A 17,429-nucleotide genomic window follows, 5' to 3' on the forward strand; every position below is an offset into this window, starting at 1 on the left:
AAAAGAAAAAGAAAACAAACAAATAAAACAGAAACAAAACAAAACAAACAAAAAAAGCCTCAGGGATCCTACCAGCATGGTGTCATGGGCTGGGGGGAGTGGTTCCCCAGTTGAGTGGTGCGACATAGCCTTTCAAGAGGAAGCAAAGATGGCACACGGAGTCAGATGTTCACAAAAAAGGAGGGGGAGGTGGTGAGAGGCATGGAAGAAACGAAAAGAAATGGAAAAAAGCAACACCAACGACAGACAGATGGCACTCAAGTAGCCAGCCCTTGTGGGTGGGGTGAATCCAAGTGGCCCGGGGCCAAAGCAGTTGCCTCAGGCCCAAGAGACTGCAGCTGGCGGGAAGCAGAGGCAGCTGAGGGCAGAGGAGGTAAGAAGGGCGGGAGGTTAGAAAAGCATATATTGCTGGTTACGAGTGCTCTGTCACCTGCTGGAACTTCACGAAGCTGCTTTCCCACACTCCCTGTCCACCGATATCTGATGTGTGTGGGGCAAATCCAAGCAGCATGCATGCTGCACTTTCCAGCCGGCCAAGCCACTGCTGCCACCCAGGAAGCACGGAGGTAGAGCAGCAGGGAGAGTATGGGGGATGGGAAACATGTATAACTGGTTACTGGGTCCTCTGTCTCCTGCTGTGAGCTCCGTGAAGCTGCTTTCCCGTGCACCCTGTCTGCTTGTCTCTAGCAGGAGTCCAAGGTGGTGAATCATGGTGCATTAGCTGATGGGGGACCACCGCACATATTTCTCCTCGCTGTCTGTTCTTTGCCAGTTTATTATTCCATCTGGTGCTTGGCTGAGTTCTTTCTCTCTTAATTTGACACTTAGGGTTCCAGGACTGACGTTGGTCTCTGTTTTGCTTAGTTTTTTGGGTCTTTGCTGTGCAGGGATGGTGAGGTGTTTCTGTCTATGGCACCATGTTGGCTGGAAGTCTGATAAAGTCCTTTGATTAAAAAAAGTTTTTAATTTTTATGAGGTCTCATTTATTTATTTTGTCTTTCAGTGTCTCTGCTTTTTTTATTATATTAGATAGTCCGTTGTTAAAAGCTACGCCTGACTACATAGTCCCTGCATTTCTTTCTAAGAATTTTAAGGTTTTAGTTTCCACATTTAGGTCCTTCATGAATTTTTAATTTGTTTTTGTATATGATGTGAGGCATGGATCCTGTTTCATTTTTCCGCATGTGGAAATCAATTTTCCCAGCAGCATTTATTGAAGAATCTTTTCTTTCCCCATCAAACGGACTTAATACCCTTATCAAAAATCAGTTGACCATACATGTGTAGGTTTATTTCTAGATTCTCAGTTCTATTCTAGTGGTCTATATGTCTGTTGTTTTTTGTTTCTATGCTATTTTGATTACTGTAGCTGTATAATATGTTTTAAAATAAGGAAATGTGAGTCCTCCTACTTTGTTCTTCTCTTACACCATGGCTTTAGCTATTGAGGTCCTCTTACCATTCCGTATAAAATTGAGGATTGGTTTTTCCATTTCTGTAAAGATGGCTATTGGGATTTTGATTGGGAGTGCATTGAGAACCTATAGATCACTTTAAGTAGTATTGGCATCTTAACAATATTAAGTTTTCCAATCCATAAATACAGAACATTTTTCCATTTCTTTAAGTATTCTTTAATATTTCCAGCAGTGTTTTATAATTTTCATTGTATAAGTCCCTCATTTCCCTGGTTAAATTTATTCCTAGGCATTTTATTCTCTTAGATGCTGTCGTAAATTGAATTGTTTCCATAATTTTCCTTTCAGATTTCTCATTGCTGGTGTATAGAAACCCAATTGATTTTTGTTCGTTGAACTTGTACCCTGCAACTTTGCTAAATTTCTCTATTATATATCTAGAATTTTTCTTGTGGACTCTTTGGGATTTTCTATATTCAGGATCATGCCATCTATGAATACAGATAATTTTACTTTTCCGATCTAGATACCTTTTACTTCTTTTTCTTGTCTTACTGCTCTGTCTGGGACTTCTAACACAATATTGAATAGAAGCAGTGAGAGAGAATACCCTTGTCTTGTTCCCAGTTTCAAAGGAAAAGCTCTCAGTCTTTCCCCATTAAGTATAATGTTAGCTGTTGGCTTTTCATATATGCCCCGAATCATGTTGAGTGATTTCCCTTCTATTCCAATCTTCTTGAGGTTTTCATCAAGAAATAGTATTAGATATTATCAAATGCTTTTCTGCATCTGTAGAGATGATTGATCAGGTTCTTTTCCTTTGTTCTATTGATGTGTGGTGTATTATGTTGATCGATTTTCTAAAGAACTATCCTTGTATTCCTGGAATAAATCCCATTTGGTCATGGTGCATGAATCTTTTCATATGCTATTGGATTCTGTTCGTTAGTATATTTTTGAAGATTTTTGCATCTATATTCATAATGGATATTAACCTCTAGTTTTCTTGTAGTGTGTTTATCTGGTTTTGGTATCAGGCTTATGTTTGCTTCATAGAGTGAATTAAGGAGTATTCCTTCCCTTTCTATCTTTTGGAAGAGTTTAATCAGGACTGGTGTCAATTCTTAAACCTATTGCTGTATTGAACTTCATAACACATTGTTATTAATTTTTACTTTGAACAATTATTTTTTAAGAGATTAAAAAATGGGAAAAAGTTTTTTAATATTTATCTACGTATTTATCATATCCTGCACTCTTCATTCTTTTGTGTAGATCTAAGTTTTCAACTGATATAATTTTCCCTTTGCCTAAGCACTTCTTTAAATGTTTCTTGTAGAGCAGGACTGCCTTTTGTTTGTCTGAAATATTTTCATTTTACCTTCATTTTTGAAGAATATTTTTGTTAACTGTGTAAGTTGACAGCTTTTTCTTTCAGCATTTAAATATGTTGTTCTATTTTTTTCTGACTTACATATTTTCTGATGAATAATCTGTGATAGGAAACCCTGGTGACGTTGTGGTTAAGTGCTATGGCTGTTAATCAAAAGTTCGGCAGTTCAAATCCACCCAGTGCTCCTTGAAAACTCTATGGGGCGGTTCTACTCTGTCCTATAGGGTAACTATGAGTTGGAATTGACCTGATGGCAACGGGTTTGGTTTTTGTTTTTAATCTGTGATAATGATTATCTTTATTCCACTGTGATAATCTTTATACCAGTGTATGTCTGTTTTTTCTCTGGCTTCTTTTAAGATTTTCTTTTGTCACTGATTCCTTACCAATTTGATTATGGTGATCCTTAATATGGTGTGTGTGTGTGTTTTTGTACACTTGTATTTATTCTGCTTAGAATTTGTTGAGATTCTTGGATCTGTTGGTGCATAATGATCATCAAATTTTGAAAAATTTTAACTTTTATTTCTTCAAATATTTTTCTGCCCCTCCTCTCACTTTAGGATTCCAGTTACACATATATGATTCTGCTTGATATGTCTCAGAGGTCACATTGATACCCTGTTCTTTTTGTTCCAGTCGTTTTTCTCTCTGTGCTACATTTTGGATAGATTGTATTGCTGCATCTTCAAATTCACCAATCTTTGTGTTATCTGTAATTTCATCCAGTCTAATTTTTTTTGTTATTATATTTTTCATCTCAATAATTCCTAGTCTTAAAAACATATTTTCCATTTATCTCCTCATATGGTCATTTCCTTTATATCTATTATTTACATTATTTATATTTTGTTTTATATTATTTAATGTCTTTACTAATATTATCATCTCTTTCATTTTTGAGTTTTCTCTATTGAGTAGTGCCTGCTGTTATGGGCCAGTCATCTTTTTTTTTTTTTGCTGCTTTGCATGTCTAAGTTTTGGTTACATACTGGACATTTTGATTTTACATTGCTGGGTGCTATATTTTATTGGACTTCTTCTAGGAGGCAGAAATATTTGACTTCTTCGATGTTTGTTTTCAAGCTCTTTTATGATGACTCCAAATCTGAATTATCCTAGATGTTAATTAGCCATATTTCTAAGGTATGTTCCTCTGGAGTGTCTAATAAATATCCCATACAAACATTGAGGTGTCTCCACTCTTCCGAGAAGGAACTTGAATGATTCATACCCATGTTGGCTCTGAAAACTATTTGGTTTAGAACTTTCTGGTACTTTTTCTTTTCTTGCCAAGTTGTTCTTGCCAAGCTTTATAGAATTTACCCTACATATATACAGATTGGTATTAGGCCATAGACTCAAGGGACTTCTGTAAAGATTTCTGGAACTGTTTCATTCCAACCTCTGTGGGAATCTGGCTCACAAATTCCAGCTGCCTTGGCCTTTCTTTACTTCAATTTCTTTCTCCTCATTTTAGGTTTTCTTTCTCTGTCCACAGTCACTTGCAGGAAAAAAGTCTGGGTATTGATAGGGATTATCATATTTATTTCTTTTTTCTCAGAGATCATAATACTGTGCTTCCTCCCTGTTGTCCATTGACTGAAAACTATTATTTATTTTGTCCAGTTTTCCAGTTGCTTATGGCTAGGGTAACTACCAAACCTGTTACTCCATTGTGCCCATTGCACAAGTTCTCTTCATAGATATTTTATTGAGAAGGCAAGAGAGACTTTTTTTTTTTTTTTTTTATAGAAACAGAGATTCCCCAAGGCAAATACCAAATAGTAGGACCAGAAACTTGTCTAATGATAACGTATGTTGTGAGAGACCTAGGGCTGGTGCCTAGATAGGGGAAAGAGTCAGAAAGACACAAAGACTGTATGGACACCTGCTTACTATGGCCCTGGGGACCTCAGGACTCATACTTTCACTCACCTTACTCTCATGTCACTACTATACCTGCTGCTTTTCTGGTGCTGGAAATACCCTGAATAGACAATCTACTCTTTCACCATCACTAATATGATCATTATGCGTCATGAAAAAATATTGATTGCTAGGGCAGGAAAATACTGCCATTGAAGTACACATGACTGGTACTTAGTGCCTTACTGAGATTTGTGAGGGAGGAAAGAACCCTAGTAAGACTTGTGACCTTGATAGGCTTTCAAAGATCCTCTCTACCAAGAGGAAACCCTGATGGTGTAGTGGTTAAGAGCTACGGCTGCTAACCAAAAGGTTAATAGTTCAGATCCACCAGCCTCTCCTTGGAGATCATATGGGGGAAGTTCTACTCTGTCATATGGGATTGCTATGAGTCAGAATCTGCTCAGTGGCAGCAGGTTTGGCTTTTTTTTCTCTACCAAGATAGCTGCATTCAACTTACCTACATTTACCTCCCTTTTTTCCCTCTGTCTGCAGTTACGATAGTGTGCCTTTCCTCCTGCACGACCATGACTTCAAGCGAACAACTGATATCAGGGAGGTGATACCCAGTGCTGCCCTCAACAGAAGTGAATTCTTCACCTGGGATTTCATATCGACTCTGAATGCAGGCATATGGTTTTTGAAGGTAATAGAACCGTGGGTAAGACAGAGTCCTCAGCTCAACAAACCTGCTTCGAATCTCTCTGCATGTGCTACTCTTTGAGATAAGGCCATTGGTAAAGATAGGCAAGTATACACACAGTTTTATCGCAGTTTGTTGGTAGGGTTCTAGTACCGGCAGGAGAGTCTTTCCAGTAATTCATTCAGTTGAATTGCTGGTTGCTACATTTTTTTTTTTTTTTTTTTACTGGAAAGTCCAAAGACATACGTGTAAACTTGTCATATAATTCCTTTTCGTTCAAACAATTCATGAAGTTCTGCAGTGTGCCCCCCAGGTACAGTTGTCCTCCCTTATCATGTACAGTAGTACCCCCTTATCTGCAGGGGATACGTTCCAAGGCTCCCAGTGGATGCCTGAAACCATGGATAGTACTGAGCCTTATATATAGTATGTTTTGTCCTGAATATACATGCTTATGATAAAGTTTGATTTATAAATTAAGCACAGTAGGAGATTAACAACACTAACTAATAAAATAGAACAATTATAGCAATACAGTGTAATAAAAGTTAGGTGACTGTGGTTTCTCTCTCTCTCAAAATATGGTACCATACTCACCCTTCTTCTTGTAATAATGTTGAGAACTCTTACCTTTTCACTTAACCCTTTGAAGGATGAATTTTGGGGGAAACTTTTTGGTGATGCCATATTTTTTCATTAATGGCAGGGATGCTGAATCATTGTTGACAGTTATTTATTATTTGAAAAAATGAGGTGACAATTGCAAGCGAGCCATATTGATACCATGGCCCAGGAAGTGCAGCACACTTCCTGCTTATACTTGAGTCATAAAATATCTTACTCAGCTTTCCAGAAATACACCCAAAATACTAAATAAACATTGCACTTCCTGCACATAATTGTTATCAGTTTGATTTTGAGGGAAACTTTAGAAAACAAAGGGTGACACATAAAGGTAGTTTGCACTTTCTGCATGTAATTGTTGTTTGACTATGTTTCTTCTGAGTGCTACATTCTATGCATCACCTTCTGGTTGTCTTGACTGGGAAATGCTCTTCATCAGCAAGGTGAGCACTTTATAAAAGATGTCGTAAGGGAGGTGACTAATACAAGTGGGCCATATCCATCCCATAGCCCAGCAAGTGCATCACAAACTGTTTTCACCCTGAAAATAACTCAGTACTTGAATATTTCTGAATACTGATAACCATACCTTCCCAATACCACAACAGAAATAATAAACATCTTTGCAAGCCTTAGACCTTATGTCACTGTACAGAAGCCAAAAGACACAAAAATTTCACATAATTACTCCTCCTACAAGCATCACCTTGTCCAAATAGCTCTCAGCACTTTTCAGGCAGTTGCACCAGTATCCAGCCATACGCACTGAAGTGGCTCAAATGTCTGCCAGTAAACCTCCAGGGGTGGAAAATGTAACAGGGACATATATGTACCAGCACCCTTAAAAGGAAGCACTTTATGGTTTCTCTTTGGCATATCCAAACTGCCAGCAGACTACTCTTGCACTTTGAGGCCATTATTAAGTAAGATAAGGGTTATTTGAACACAAGCCCTGCGGTACCACAACAGTGGATCCGATAACCAAGTTGGCTGCTAAGTGACTAACTGGCAGGTAGTGTACGCAGCATGGATACCCTGGATAAAGGGATGATTCGTGTTCCAGGCGGGGTGGAGTGGGATGGCTCAAGATTTCATCACACTATTCATTTGACGTTTTTGAACTATGGTTGACCGCAGGTTACAAACTGCAGAAAGTGAAACTGTGGATAAGTGGGGTACTTTTACTGGGCATTTTGAGTAGCTCACCATTTCATATATGAGGAAGACTAGAAACATAATTATTCTTGATTCCTTCTTCTTGCTATTCAACAAATATTTATTGTGTACCTACTGGGTACTAGTGTGTGCACATATCCAGCCCTAATAAAGCTCACAGGGTAGTATAAGAAGAAAATTACAATACATTGTGATAAGTGCTAAAGTAGAATTTCAGGTTGCTTTGGGAGCACACAAGAACAACTTCTAACTTTAGTATGATGAGTGGTGATGGGAGATTCTAGAAGAAGGAGGTGTATAGGGCAATAATGAGTGTGATAAAATTAAAAGCAAGTGCTGTGTGTTAAGTAATTTTGAAGGAGAAATTAATGGTTCTACTTGAGGGGCTTGGAGAATACTTTGTGCAAAGTTGTCATTTCTTCTGAGGGAAGATCGTTACTCTAAGGGAAACCATGAGTATTGATGATAGCGTTTTTCAGAGATCACAGCATATTCAAGCAAGAGGGATGTGGTGTGTGTGTTTGTGTGCCTATAAGGGAGAGGGAGAGAAGGGGGAAAGGGAGAGGCAGGGAGGAGATAGAAGAAAGACTGGGAGAAGAGTCTGGGAAAACATTTTGAAAGTTGATTATAGCAATTCTGAAATAACAAGTTAGTTTAGAATTATTCTTGAAGATTTTTAAGTGGGGAAAATAAAAGGTTATATATGCATTTGATAAAGTTCAAACCTGCTTTCTCAAGTTAAAGAAAACAGAACACATTTTCCCAGCTTGTCTTGTGGCGAGGGTGAATCCCTGTGACCTAGGTCCTGCCAATCAGAGGTACTCATTTGAGAATTTGATTTTGAAAGTAAGCATCTGAACAAGATAAACCCATTGCTGTGGAGTCAATTCCGACTCATAGGAACCCTATAGGACAGAGCAGAACTGCCCCATAGGGTTTCCAAGGCTATAATCTTTACAGAAGCAGACTGCCACATTTTTCTCCTGTGGAGCAGCTGGTGGCTTTAAGCAGCTGAGCTTTCAGTTAGTAGCCGAGCACTTAACCACTGCAACAGCAGGGCTCCTATGAACAAGATAGACAGTGGATATTCATATTTCTGGTATATGTGTCAATAGAGATAGTAGCGTAATGGGGGAGGTCAGCTGTGGCACTAGCTCTTTTTTCAGGTAATAATGCAATTAAGAAAATGAATTTTAAGGTATTTTTTATCGTGTACGAAGGGTGGAGTGGAATTTTATTTATACTGGATGTAATGGCTTATTTGATCCTGTTTAATGTAAAAACAGTGAAAAGTGAGGAATTACGTAGGGATAGATTTATCTATTGAGACTCCACTTAAGATTCATTCTGTTGTTGTTAGGTGCCTTCAAGTTGGTTCCGACTCACAGAGACCTTACATACAACAGAACAGAACACTGCCTGATCCTGTGTCACCCTCACAATCGTTGCTATGTTTGAGCCCACTGTTGCAGACACCGTGTCAGTCCATTTCATTGAAGGTCTTGCTCTTTTTCACTGACCCTCTACTCTGCCAAGCATGATGTCCTTCTCCAAAGACTGGTCCTTCCTGATAACATGTCCAAAGTATGAGACAAAGTCTCAGTCTCGCATCCTCGCTTCTAAGGAGCATTCTGGCTACACTTCTTCTAAGACAGATTTCTTTGTTCATCTGAGAATCTGTGGCATATTCAATATTCTTCACCAACACCATAATTCAAAGGCATCGATTCCTCTTTGGTCTTCCGTATTCATTGTCTGGCTTTCCTATGTATATGAGGCAACCGAAAATACCATGGGTTAGGTTAGACACACCTTAGTCTTCAAAGTGACATCTTTGCTTTTGAACACGTTCAAGAGGTCTTTTGCAGCAAATTAGTTTCTCGTTAAACAATTAATACACATACTGTTTTGTGACATTGGTTGCCAACCCTGTGATGTGTCAACACTCTCCCTTTCTTGACCTTGTGGTCCCCATTTCCATTCTTCCAGCTTTACTGTCCCTCCTGCCATCTCGTCCTTGCCCTTGGTCTGGTGTGCCCATTTAGTCTTGTATACATGGTTGAACTATGTGTATTATTGTTTGATTTATGGGCCTGTCTAATCTTTGGCTGAAGGGTGAACCTCAGGAGTGACTTCTGTACTGAGTTAAAGAGTGTCCAGGGACAGTACTCTTGGCGTTTCTCCAGTTTCTGTCAGAACACTAAGTCTGGTCTTTTTTTGAGACTTAGAATTTTGTTCTACATTTTTCTGCACCTCTGTCCGGGACCCTCTATTGTAACCCCTGCCAGAGCAGTTGGTAGTGGTAATGGGGCACCATCTAGTTGTTCTAGGCTCAGTCTGGTGGAGATTGTGGCAGTTGTGGCCCATTAGTCCTTTGGACTAATCGTTCCCTTGTATCTTTGGTGTTCTTCATTCTCCTTTGCTCCAGCCAGGATGGACCAGTAGATGTATCTTAGATGGCCACTCGCAGGCTTTTAAGACCCCAGTCGCTACTCTCCCTAGTCAGATGTAGAACATTTTCTTTATAAACTATGTTACACCAGTTGAGCTAGATGTTCCCCAAGACCATGGTTCCCAGGCCTTGACCCAGTAGCTCGGTCTCTGAGGGCATTTGGGTTGTCTGAAGTTTCTATGACTTTGGATGGGCATATTAATGAGGCATACTGGTCTGCAGTTTTTTTTTCTTTTTCTATGACTTTGTGTTAACATCCCCAGTATTGTATACTGTCTGTCTTACCCTTCACCAAAGTTACCAATTATCTATTATCTAGTTAGGCCTTGTGCAGCATATTTGCCCAATGCAATATGTTGTTTGATTTCTTGACTGTCGCTTCCACAGGTATTGATTGTAGATCCAAGTAAAATGAAATCCTTGACAACTTCAGTATTTTCTCCTTTAATTATGATGTTGCTTATTGGTCCAGTTGTGAGGATTTTCGTTTTCTTTATCTTGAAGCGTAATCCATACTGAGGGCTGTAGTCTTTGGTCTTCCTCAGTACGTGCTTCAAATCCTCTTTGCTTTCAGCAAGCAAGGTTGTGTCATCTGCCTATCGCAAGTTGTTAATGAGTCTTTCTACAATCCTGATGCTGTGTTCTTCATACAGTTCAGCTTCTCAGACTGTTGTTCAGCATACAGATTGAATAAATACGGTAAAAGGATGCAGCCCTTACACACACCTTTTCTGACTCATTCTGTTAGCTAGTGTCAATATAAGAGACAGCTGAAGGTAGATTTGTGGTTACTGTAGCTCCTCCAGATATTTGTCCTCATGAAGTACATAGCCTATAAATGCTGTTTCTGTAAGTTAAAACGATAGGATTACTCTGATATCCCAGGTTTCTCTGTGTATGTAGTACAAGTCCCATTATAGATGAATAAATAGATACATAAAAACTAGAGATGCTCCATTAGTATGTGTATTTTGGATTAGTCAGTCATAGTTAACATCTTGGCAAATGCATGTTCCAGATGAGAAGGCTGTTATATTGTATCTGACATATAATTTATGGCTCGGAAAAGTCTTATTAGGATTTGTCAGATTAAACATACTCCTAAAATTGAGCCAAAGTTCCATCTGGCTGAGATGTTTGATAAAGCAGGGAGGTTGATGAATGAGTGGTTGATAATTTTAATTAATAGGTGAGTTTTCGTATGTTGGTTACACTGTTGAAAGACAACAGTGGTTTTTCATGTCACTGGTGATGGTTAAATTCCATGTGATAGCTATGACATATTTAGGTATTTTAATTACTAGTTTTCAAGACTTTCTTCCCAAAGCATCTCTGTCTGTGAATGTCTTGGGTTATTTGGAAGTGGTAGAGTTGGTTATGTTATTGTACTAAATTTTGGTGAATATTTTCGGGTTACTACTTTAGTATATTTAGGTTGTATGCTTGTAGTGTCTAGTTATATTCTTACTATGGCTACTGAGCAATATTTTGAAATTTGAAGATCAGATATGATTATCTGGGGGTCTTTATTTTTAGGTTGGATTGTGGAGCTTTCTTTGCTTGCATAACAGTATGGTCAGAAGTTGGTTGAAGTGGTGGTGGCATGTAATTTAAACCATTTGTAGAACTGGGTAATTTTTGATGGTGAAGAAATTGATTTTGTTTGTGAAGTTTAGGCTGGTGGCTTTTTGTTGGATGGACGTATTCATGAGGCATATTGGTCTGCAGTTTTTTTGTTTTTTGTTTTTTTTTTCTTATTCTAATAATGTCGTTACCTGGTTTTGCTTTAGGGTAATGGCCTCATAAAATGAGTTGAGCAGTATTCTGTCCTCATCTATTTTCTGGAAGCTATTGCATAGAATTTGTTCCTTGAATGTTTGGTAGAATTCAATAGTGAATGTACCTGGGCCTAGAGTTTTCTTTGTTGAAGGTTTTTAATTATAAATTCAGTTTTTTTACTAGACATAGGGCATTTCAGATTATCTCTTTGTTCTTGAGTCATTGTTGATAGTTTGTGTGTTTCTAGGAATTGGTCTGTATCATCTAAGATATCAAATTTATGAACAGAGTTGTTCTTAACATTTCCTCATTATCCTTTAAGTTACTGTAGCATCAGTAGTGATATTCCCTCTTTCATTCCTGATATTGGTTAATTTGTTGTTCTTTCTCTCTTTTGGTACAGCCCGGCTACAGTTACAGCAATTGTATTGATCTTATTGAAGAAACAATGTTTGGTTTCATTGGTTTTCTGTGTTGTTTTTCTGTTTTTAATTTCATTGATTTCTGCTGAAATCTTTATTAGTTTTTTTCTTCTGATTACTTTGGGGTGATTTTTCTTTTTTCTAATTTGTTAAGGTGGAAGCTTCGGTTACTGATATTAGATCTTTCTCCTTCTTAATATAAACATTTAATACTATACATTTACTCATAAACACTGCTTTTAGCTGTATCTTGCAGATTTTAAAATGTTACATTTTAATTTGTATTTACTTCAAAATGTTTTAAAATTTCCCTTGACTCTTCTTCCTTGATCCATGAGTTATTCAGAAGTATATTTTTAAGTTTCTGAATATTTGAGGATTTTACAAGTATCTTCCGGTTATTGATTTCTAGTTTAATTCTGACTGCATGCTTTATATGATTTCTGTTTTTTTTATGTTTACTAAGATTTGTTTTATAAACCAGAATGTGACTTGTTTTGATGAATGTTCCATGTGTGCTTAAGAACATGTGTATTCTGCAGTTGTTGTGTGGAGTGTCCTGTAAATTTCAATGAGGTTAAGTTGGTTAATAATGTTGTTCAAGTCATGTAGATCCATATGGATTTTTCTGCACGCTTGTTTTATGAATTACTGAGGAAAGAGTGTTGAAGTCTTTCAATATGCTTGTTGATTTATGTATTTCTCCTTGTAGATCTGTCAGGTTTTGCTTCATGTATTTTGAAGCTCTTTGTTAAGAGCAGACCTGCTAACACCTTGCTTTTAGCTTGGTGAGACCAATATCAGACAGCTGACCTACCAAACTATATTTGTGTTGTTTTAAGCTGCTAATTTGTGTTGATTTGTTATAGCAGCAATAGAAATCTAATACATGATACAGTGTCCACGTTTGTCCTTCATAATGTTAATTCCTGAACATAGAAAATACCTCAGCAAAATATTAGTATCTCAAATATTGGATTATATAAAACAGAAAATATATCATGATCAGGTGGACTCCATCCTGGGAGTAGAACACTGGTTCAACATTGATAAATCAATCAATGTAATTTACCATATTGAGAGTCTAAAGAAAACTACGTAATGACTTCAACTGTTACAGCAGAAGCATTCAACAAAATTCCATTCACAGTAAAAACTCTCGGCAAGTTATAAATAGAAGGGAACTTCCTTACACTAATAAAGGAGAATATCAAAAAACCTACAAACATTATTCTTAATAGTGAAAGAATGAATGCTTCTTCCCCAAGACTAGAGTGCTTCTTCCCCAACATTGCCTTCTATCATCACTCCTATTAAGTATCACAATGGAAGTTTTAGATAGTGCATTAAGGAAAGAAAAATTGTACATATTTGAAAGGAAGAAAGCAAGTTGTCTCTATTCACATACAACATGATTGTTTCTGTAAAAATTTGAAAAGAATCTACAAAAAGGCTCCTAGAGCTAATAAGTGGGTTTAACAAGGTCCCAGGATACAAGGTCTATATACAGAAGTCAATTGTATTCTTAAATTCTAATAGTGAAAAATTGAAGTGTGAAATTAACATAATAGTAACATTATAGTAGCACCCAAAAAGCAAGTGCTTAGGCATAAATCTAAAAAAAAGAAATTGTGCAGGATCTGTATGCTTAAAAACTACAAAATGATGATGAAAGAAACCAAAGAAGATCTAGATTAATGGCGAGGTATACTATGTTCATGAATTGAAAGCGTTGATATTAAGATGCCAGTTGATAGATTCAATACAATCTCAATCAAAATATCAAAATCCAAGGAATCTATTTTTTCATGTGTCAACAAGCCGATTCTAAAATTTATATGAAAAGGCAAAGGAATGAGAAAAATCAAAGTGATTCTGAAAAAGAAGACCATTGTAGGGCGTTACCTGATTTGAAAACTTACTATAAAGCTACAATTATCCAGAAAGTGTGGTATTGGTGAAAGGATAGAGAAAGATCATGGAACAGAATTTTGATCCTAGAAATAAACTGACTTTTGACAAAGGTGCAAAGGCAAATCAATAGAGAAAGGATAGTCTTTAGAAGAAACGGTGTTGGAACAATTGGATGTCCCATATTAATCTCAACATACACTTCACACGTTAGAAGAAAATAACTTAAAATAGATCATAGAACTAACTAAATAAAACTTCCCAGGCTGTAATCTTTATGAAAGCTGATTGCCAGGTCTTTTCTCCCGCATAGCAGCTGGTGGGTTTGAACCTGCTGACTTTTTGGTTAGCAGCCAAGTGCTTAACCACTGCACTACTAGGGCTCCTGGTAGAATGGCCAATATCAAAGAAACTGACAATAGCAAATCCTGACATATCCTTCAGGAATGACTGTGAAATCAGTGCATTCTCAGATGCAGGGAAAATTAGAGAATTTATTGTCAGAAGACGTACTCTAAAAGAAATCCTAAAGAAAGTACCAGAAGGAAACTTGGAACTTTGGGAATGAAGAAATGGCAACAAAAATTGTAAATACGTGAGTGAATATGATAGGTTACCTTTTTCCTCTCAATTTTTAACAAATATTTACAACTGAAAGTAAAATTATAACACTTTCTCACAGAGTTTTCAATGAATGTAGATACAATACATAACAACTATAATACAGTGTGGGGAGGATAAAGGGATCTATATAGCTGCAAGAGTTCTCCATTGTATTTGAAGTGATAAAATACAAACACTAAATAGACAATGAAAGGTTAGGGTAGGAATGTATTTTGTAATTTTGATTTTGTTTTTATTGTGCTTTAAGTGAAAGTTTACAGCTCAAGTTAATTTCTCATACAAAAATTTATACATGCATTGTTATGTGACCCTAGTTGCTCTCTCTATAATATGACAGCAAAACCCTCCTTGCCACCCAGATTTCCCGTGTCCATTAGGCCAGCTCCTGTCTCTTTCTGCCTTCTTATCTCACCTCCAGATAAGAGCTACCTATCTAGTCTCATTTATCTAGTCTCATGAGGAGTGTGCTTCTAAGTTCAAGTAGATACATTAAAAAAAAAAAATTTTTTTTTTTTTATGTATCTACTTGAACTTAGAAGCACACTCCTCATGAGTATCATTTTATGTCTTACAGTCCAGTCTAATTTTTATCTGAAGAGTTGGCTTCAGAAATGGTTTTAGTTCTGGGTTAACAGTCCAGGGGCCATGTCTTAGGGGTTCCTGCAAGTCTCAGACCATTAAGTCTGGTCTTTTTACTAGAATTTGTGTTCTGCACCACACTTTTCTCCTGCTCCATCAGGGACTCTCTGTTGTGTTCCCTGTCAGGGCGGTCATTGGTGGTAGCCAGGCACCATTTAGTTCTTCTGGTCTCAGGCTGATATAGTCTCTGGTTTATGTGGCCCTTTCTGTCCCTTGGGCTCATATTTTCCTTGTCTCTTTGGTGTTCTTCATTCTCCTTTCTTTGCTCCAGGTGGGTTGGGACCAATCGATGCATCTTAGATGGCGGCTCACTACCTTTTAAGACCCCAGATGACACTCACCAAAGTTAATAAACTTTGTTATGCCAATTGACCTAGATGTCCCCTGAAACCATGGTCCCCAGACCCCTCCCCCTGCTACTCTGTCCCTCGAAGTGCTTGATTGTATTCAGGAAATGTCTTAGCTTTTGGTTTAGTTCAGTCATGCTGACTTCTATATTGTGTGTTGTCCTTCCCTTCACCTAAGATAATTCTAGTTAGTGTGAAACCCTGGTGGCATAGTGGTTAAGAGCTACAGCTGCTAACCAAAAAGTCACCAGTGAATCCACCAGGTGCTCCTTGGCAACTCTATGGGGCAGTTCTACTCTGTCCTGTAGGGTCACTGTGAGTTGGAATCGACTCAATGGCAATGGGTTTTTTTTTTTTAATCGAGTTAGTGAATACTCCTCTCCTTCCCTCCCACCCTCATAACATCAAAGAATGTTTTCTTCTGTGTTTAAACCTTTTTTTGAGTTCTTATAATAGCAGTCTTATACAATATTTGTCCTTTTGTGACTAATTTCACTCAACATAATGCCTTCCAGATTCATCCATGTTGTATTTCATGGATTCATCATTGTTCTTTATCGTTGTGTAGTATTCCATGGTGTGAATGTACCATAATTTGTTTATCCATTCGTCTGTTGATAGTCACCTATGTTGTTTCCATCTTTTTGCTGTTGTGAACAGTGCTGCAGTGAACATGGGTGTGCATATATCTATTCGTGTGAGGGTTTTTATTTCTCTAGGATATATTCTAAGGAGTGGGATTGCTGGAATGTAAAGTAGTTCTATTTCTAGGTTTTTGTTTTTTTTTTTAATTTTTATTGTGCTTTAAGTGAAAGTTTACAAATCAAGTCAGTCTCTCATACAAAAATTTATATACACCTTGCTGTGTACTCCTGGTTGCTCTCTACCTAATGAGACAGCACACTTCTTTTCATTTCCTATTTTTGTATCCATTCAGCCAGCTTCTGTTTCCCTCTGCCCTCTCATCTCCCATCCAGACAGGAGCTGCCCACATAGTCTCATGTGTCTACTTGATCCAAGAAGCTCACTCCTGATAGGTATCATTTTCTATCCCATAGTCCAGTCAAGTCCCTGTCTGAAGAGTTGGCTTTGGGAATGGTTCCTATCTTGGCCTAACAGAAGGTCTGGGGACCACGACTTCCAGGGTCCTTTTAGTCTCAGTCAGACCATTAAGTCTGGTCTTTTTATGAGAATTTGGGGTCTGCATTCCACTGCTCTCCTGCTTCCTCAGGGGTTTTCTGTTGTGTTCCCTGACAGGGCAGTCAGCGGTTGTATCTGGGCACCATGTAGTTCATCTCATCTCAGGCTGATGTAGTCTCTGCTTTATGTGGCCCTTTCTGTCTCTTGGGCTTATAATTACCTTGTATCTTTGTTGTTCTTCATTCTCCATTGCTCCAGGTGGGTTGAGACCAATTGGTGCATCTTAAATGGCCATGTGCTAGCGTTTAAGACCCAGACGCCACTCTCCAAAGTGGGGTGCAGAATGTTTTCTTAATAGATTTTATTATGCCAGTTGACCTAGATGTCCCCTGAAACCATGGTCCCCAAATTCCCGCCGCGCTACCATGGCCTTCAAATCATTCAGTTTATTCAGGAAACTGCTTTGGGCTTAGTCCAGTTGTGCTGACCTCTCCTGTATTGTGTGTTGTCTTTCCCTTCACCTAAAATAGTTCTTGTCTACTATCTAATGAGTGAATTCCCCTTTCCCTCCTTCCCTCCCCACTCTCATAACAATCAAAGAATATTTTCTACTCTGTTTAAACTCTTTCTCAAGTTCTTATAATAGTGGCCTCATACAATATTTGTCATTTTGCAACTGACCAATTTCACTCAGCATAATGCCTTCCACATTCCTCCATGTTATGAAGTGTTTCACAGATTCATCATTGTTCTTTATTGATGCATAGTGTTCCATTGTGTGAATATACCATAATTTATTTATCCCTTCATCCATTGATGAGCACCTTGGTTGCTTCCGTCTTTTTGCTATTGTAAACAGTGCTGCAATGAACATGGGTGTGCATATATCTGTTCATGTAAAGGCTCTTCTTTCTCTAGAATATATTCCAAGG

At 37.9% G+C, this 17,429-nt stretch overlaps 1 protein-coding gene across 1 annotated transcript in view; it reads left to right on the forward strand.

Annotated features, from left to right (window-relative positions):
- LOC126078966 (glycerophosphodiester phosphodiesterase domain-containing protein 4-like) overlaps positions 1-17,429 on the forward strand; it is an 82,637-nt gene that overhangs the window by 31,164 nt on the left and 34,044 nt on the right. Inside the window, exon 9 of the mRNA XM_049889826.1 lies at positions 5,236-5,386. Coding sequence (XP_049745783.1) covers positions 5,236-5,386 — 151 coding nt within the window. The remainder of the gene's footprint in view (positions 1-5,235; positions 5,387-17,429) is intronic.

This window comes from Elephas maximus, chromosome 7 (assembly GCF_024166365.1).
Source record: "Elephas maximus indicus isolate mEleMax1 chromosome 7, mEleMax1 primary haplotype, whole genome shotgun sequence".
NCBI lineage: Eukaryota > Metazoa > Chordata > Mammalia > Proboscidea > Elephantidae > Elephas > Elephas maximus.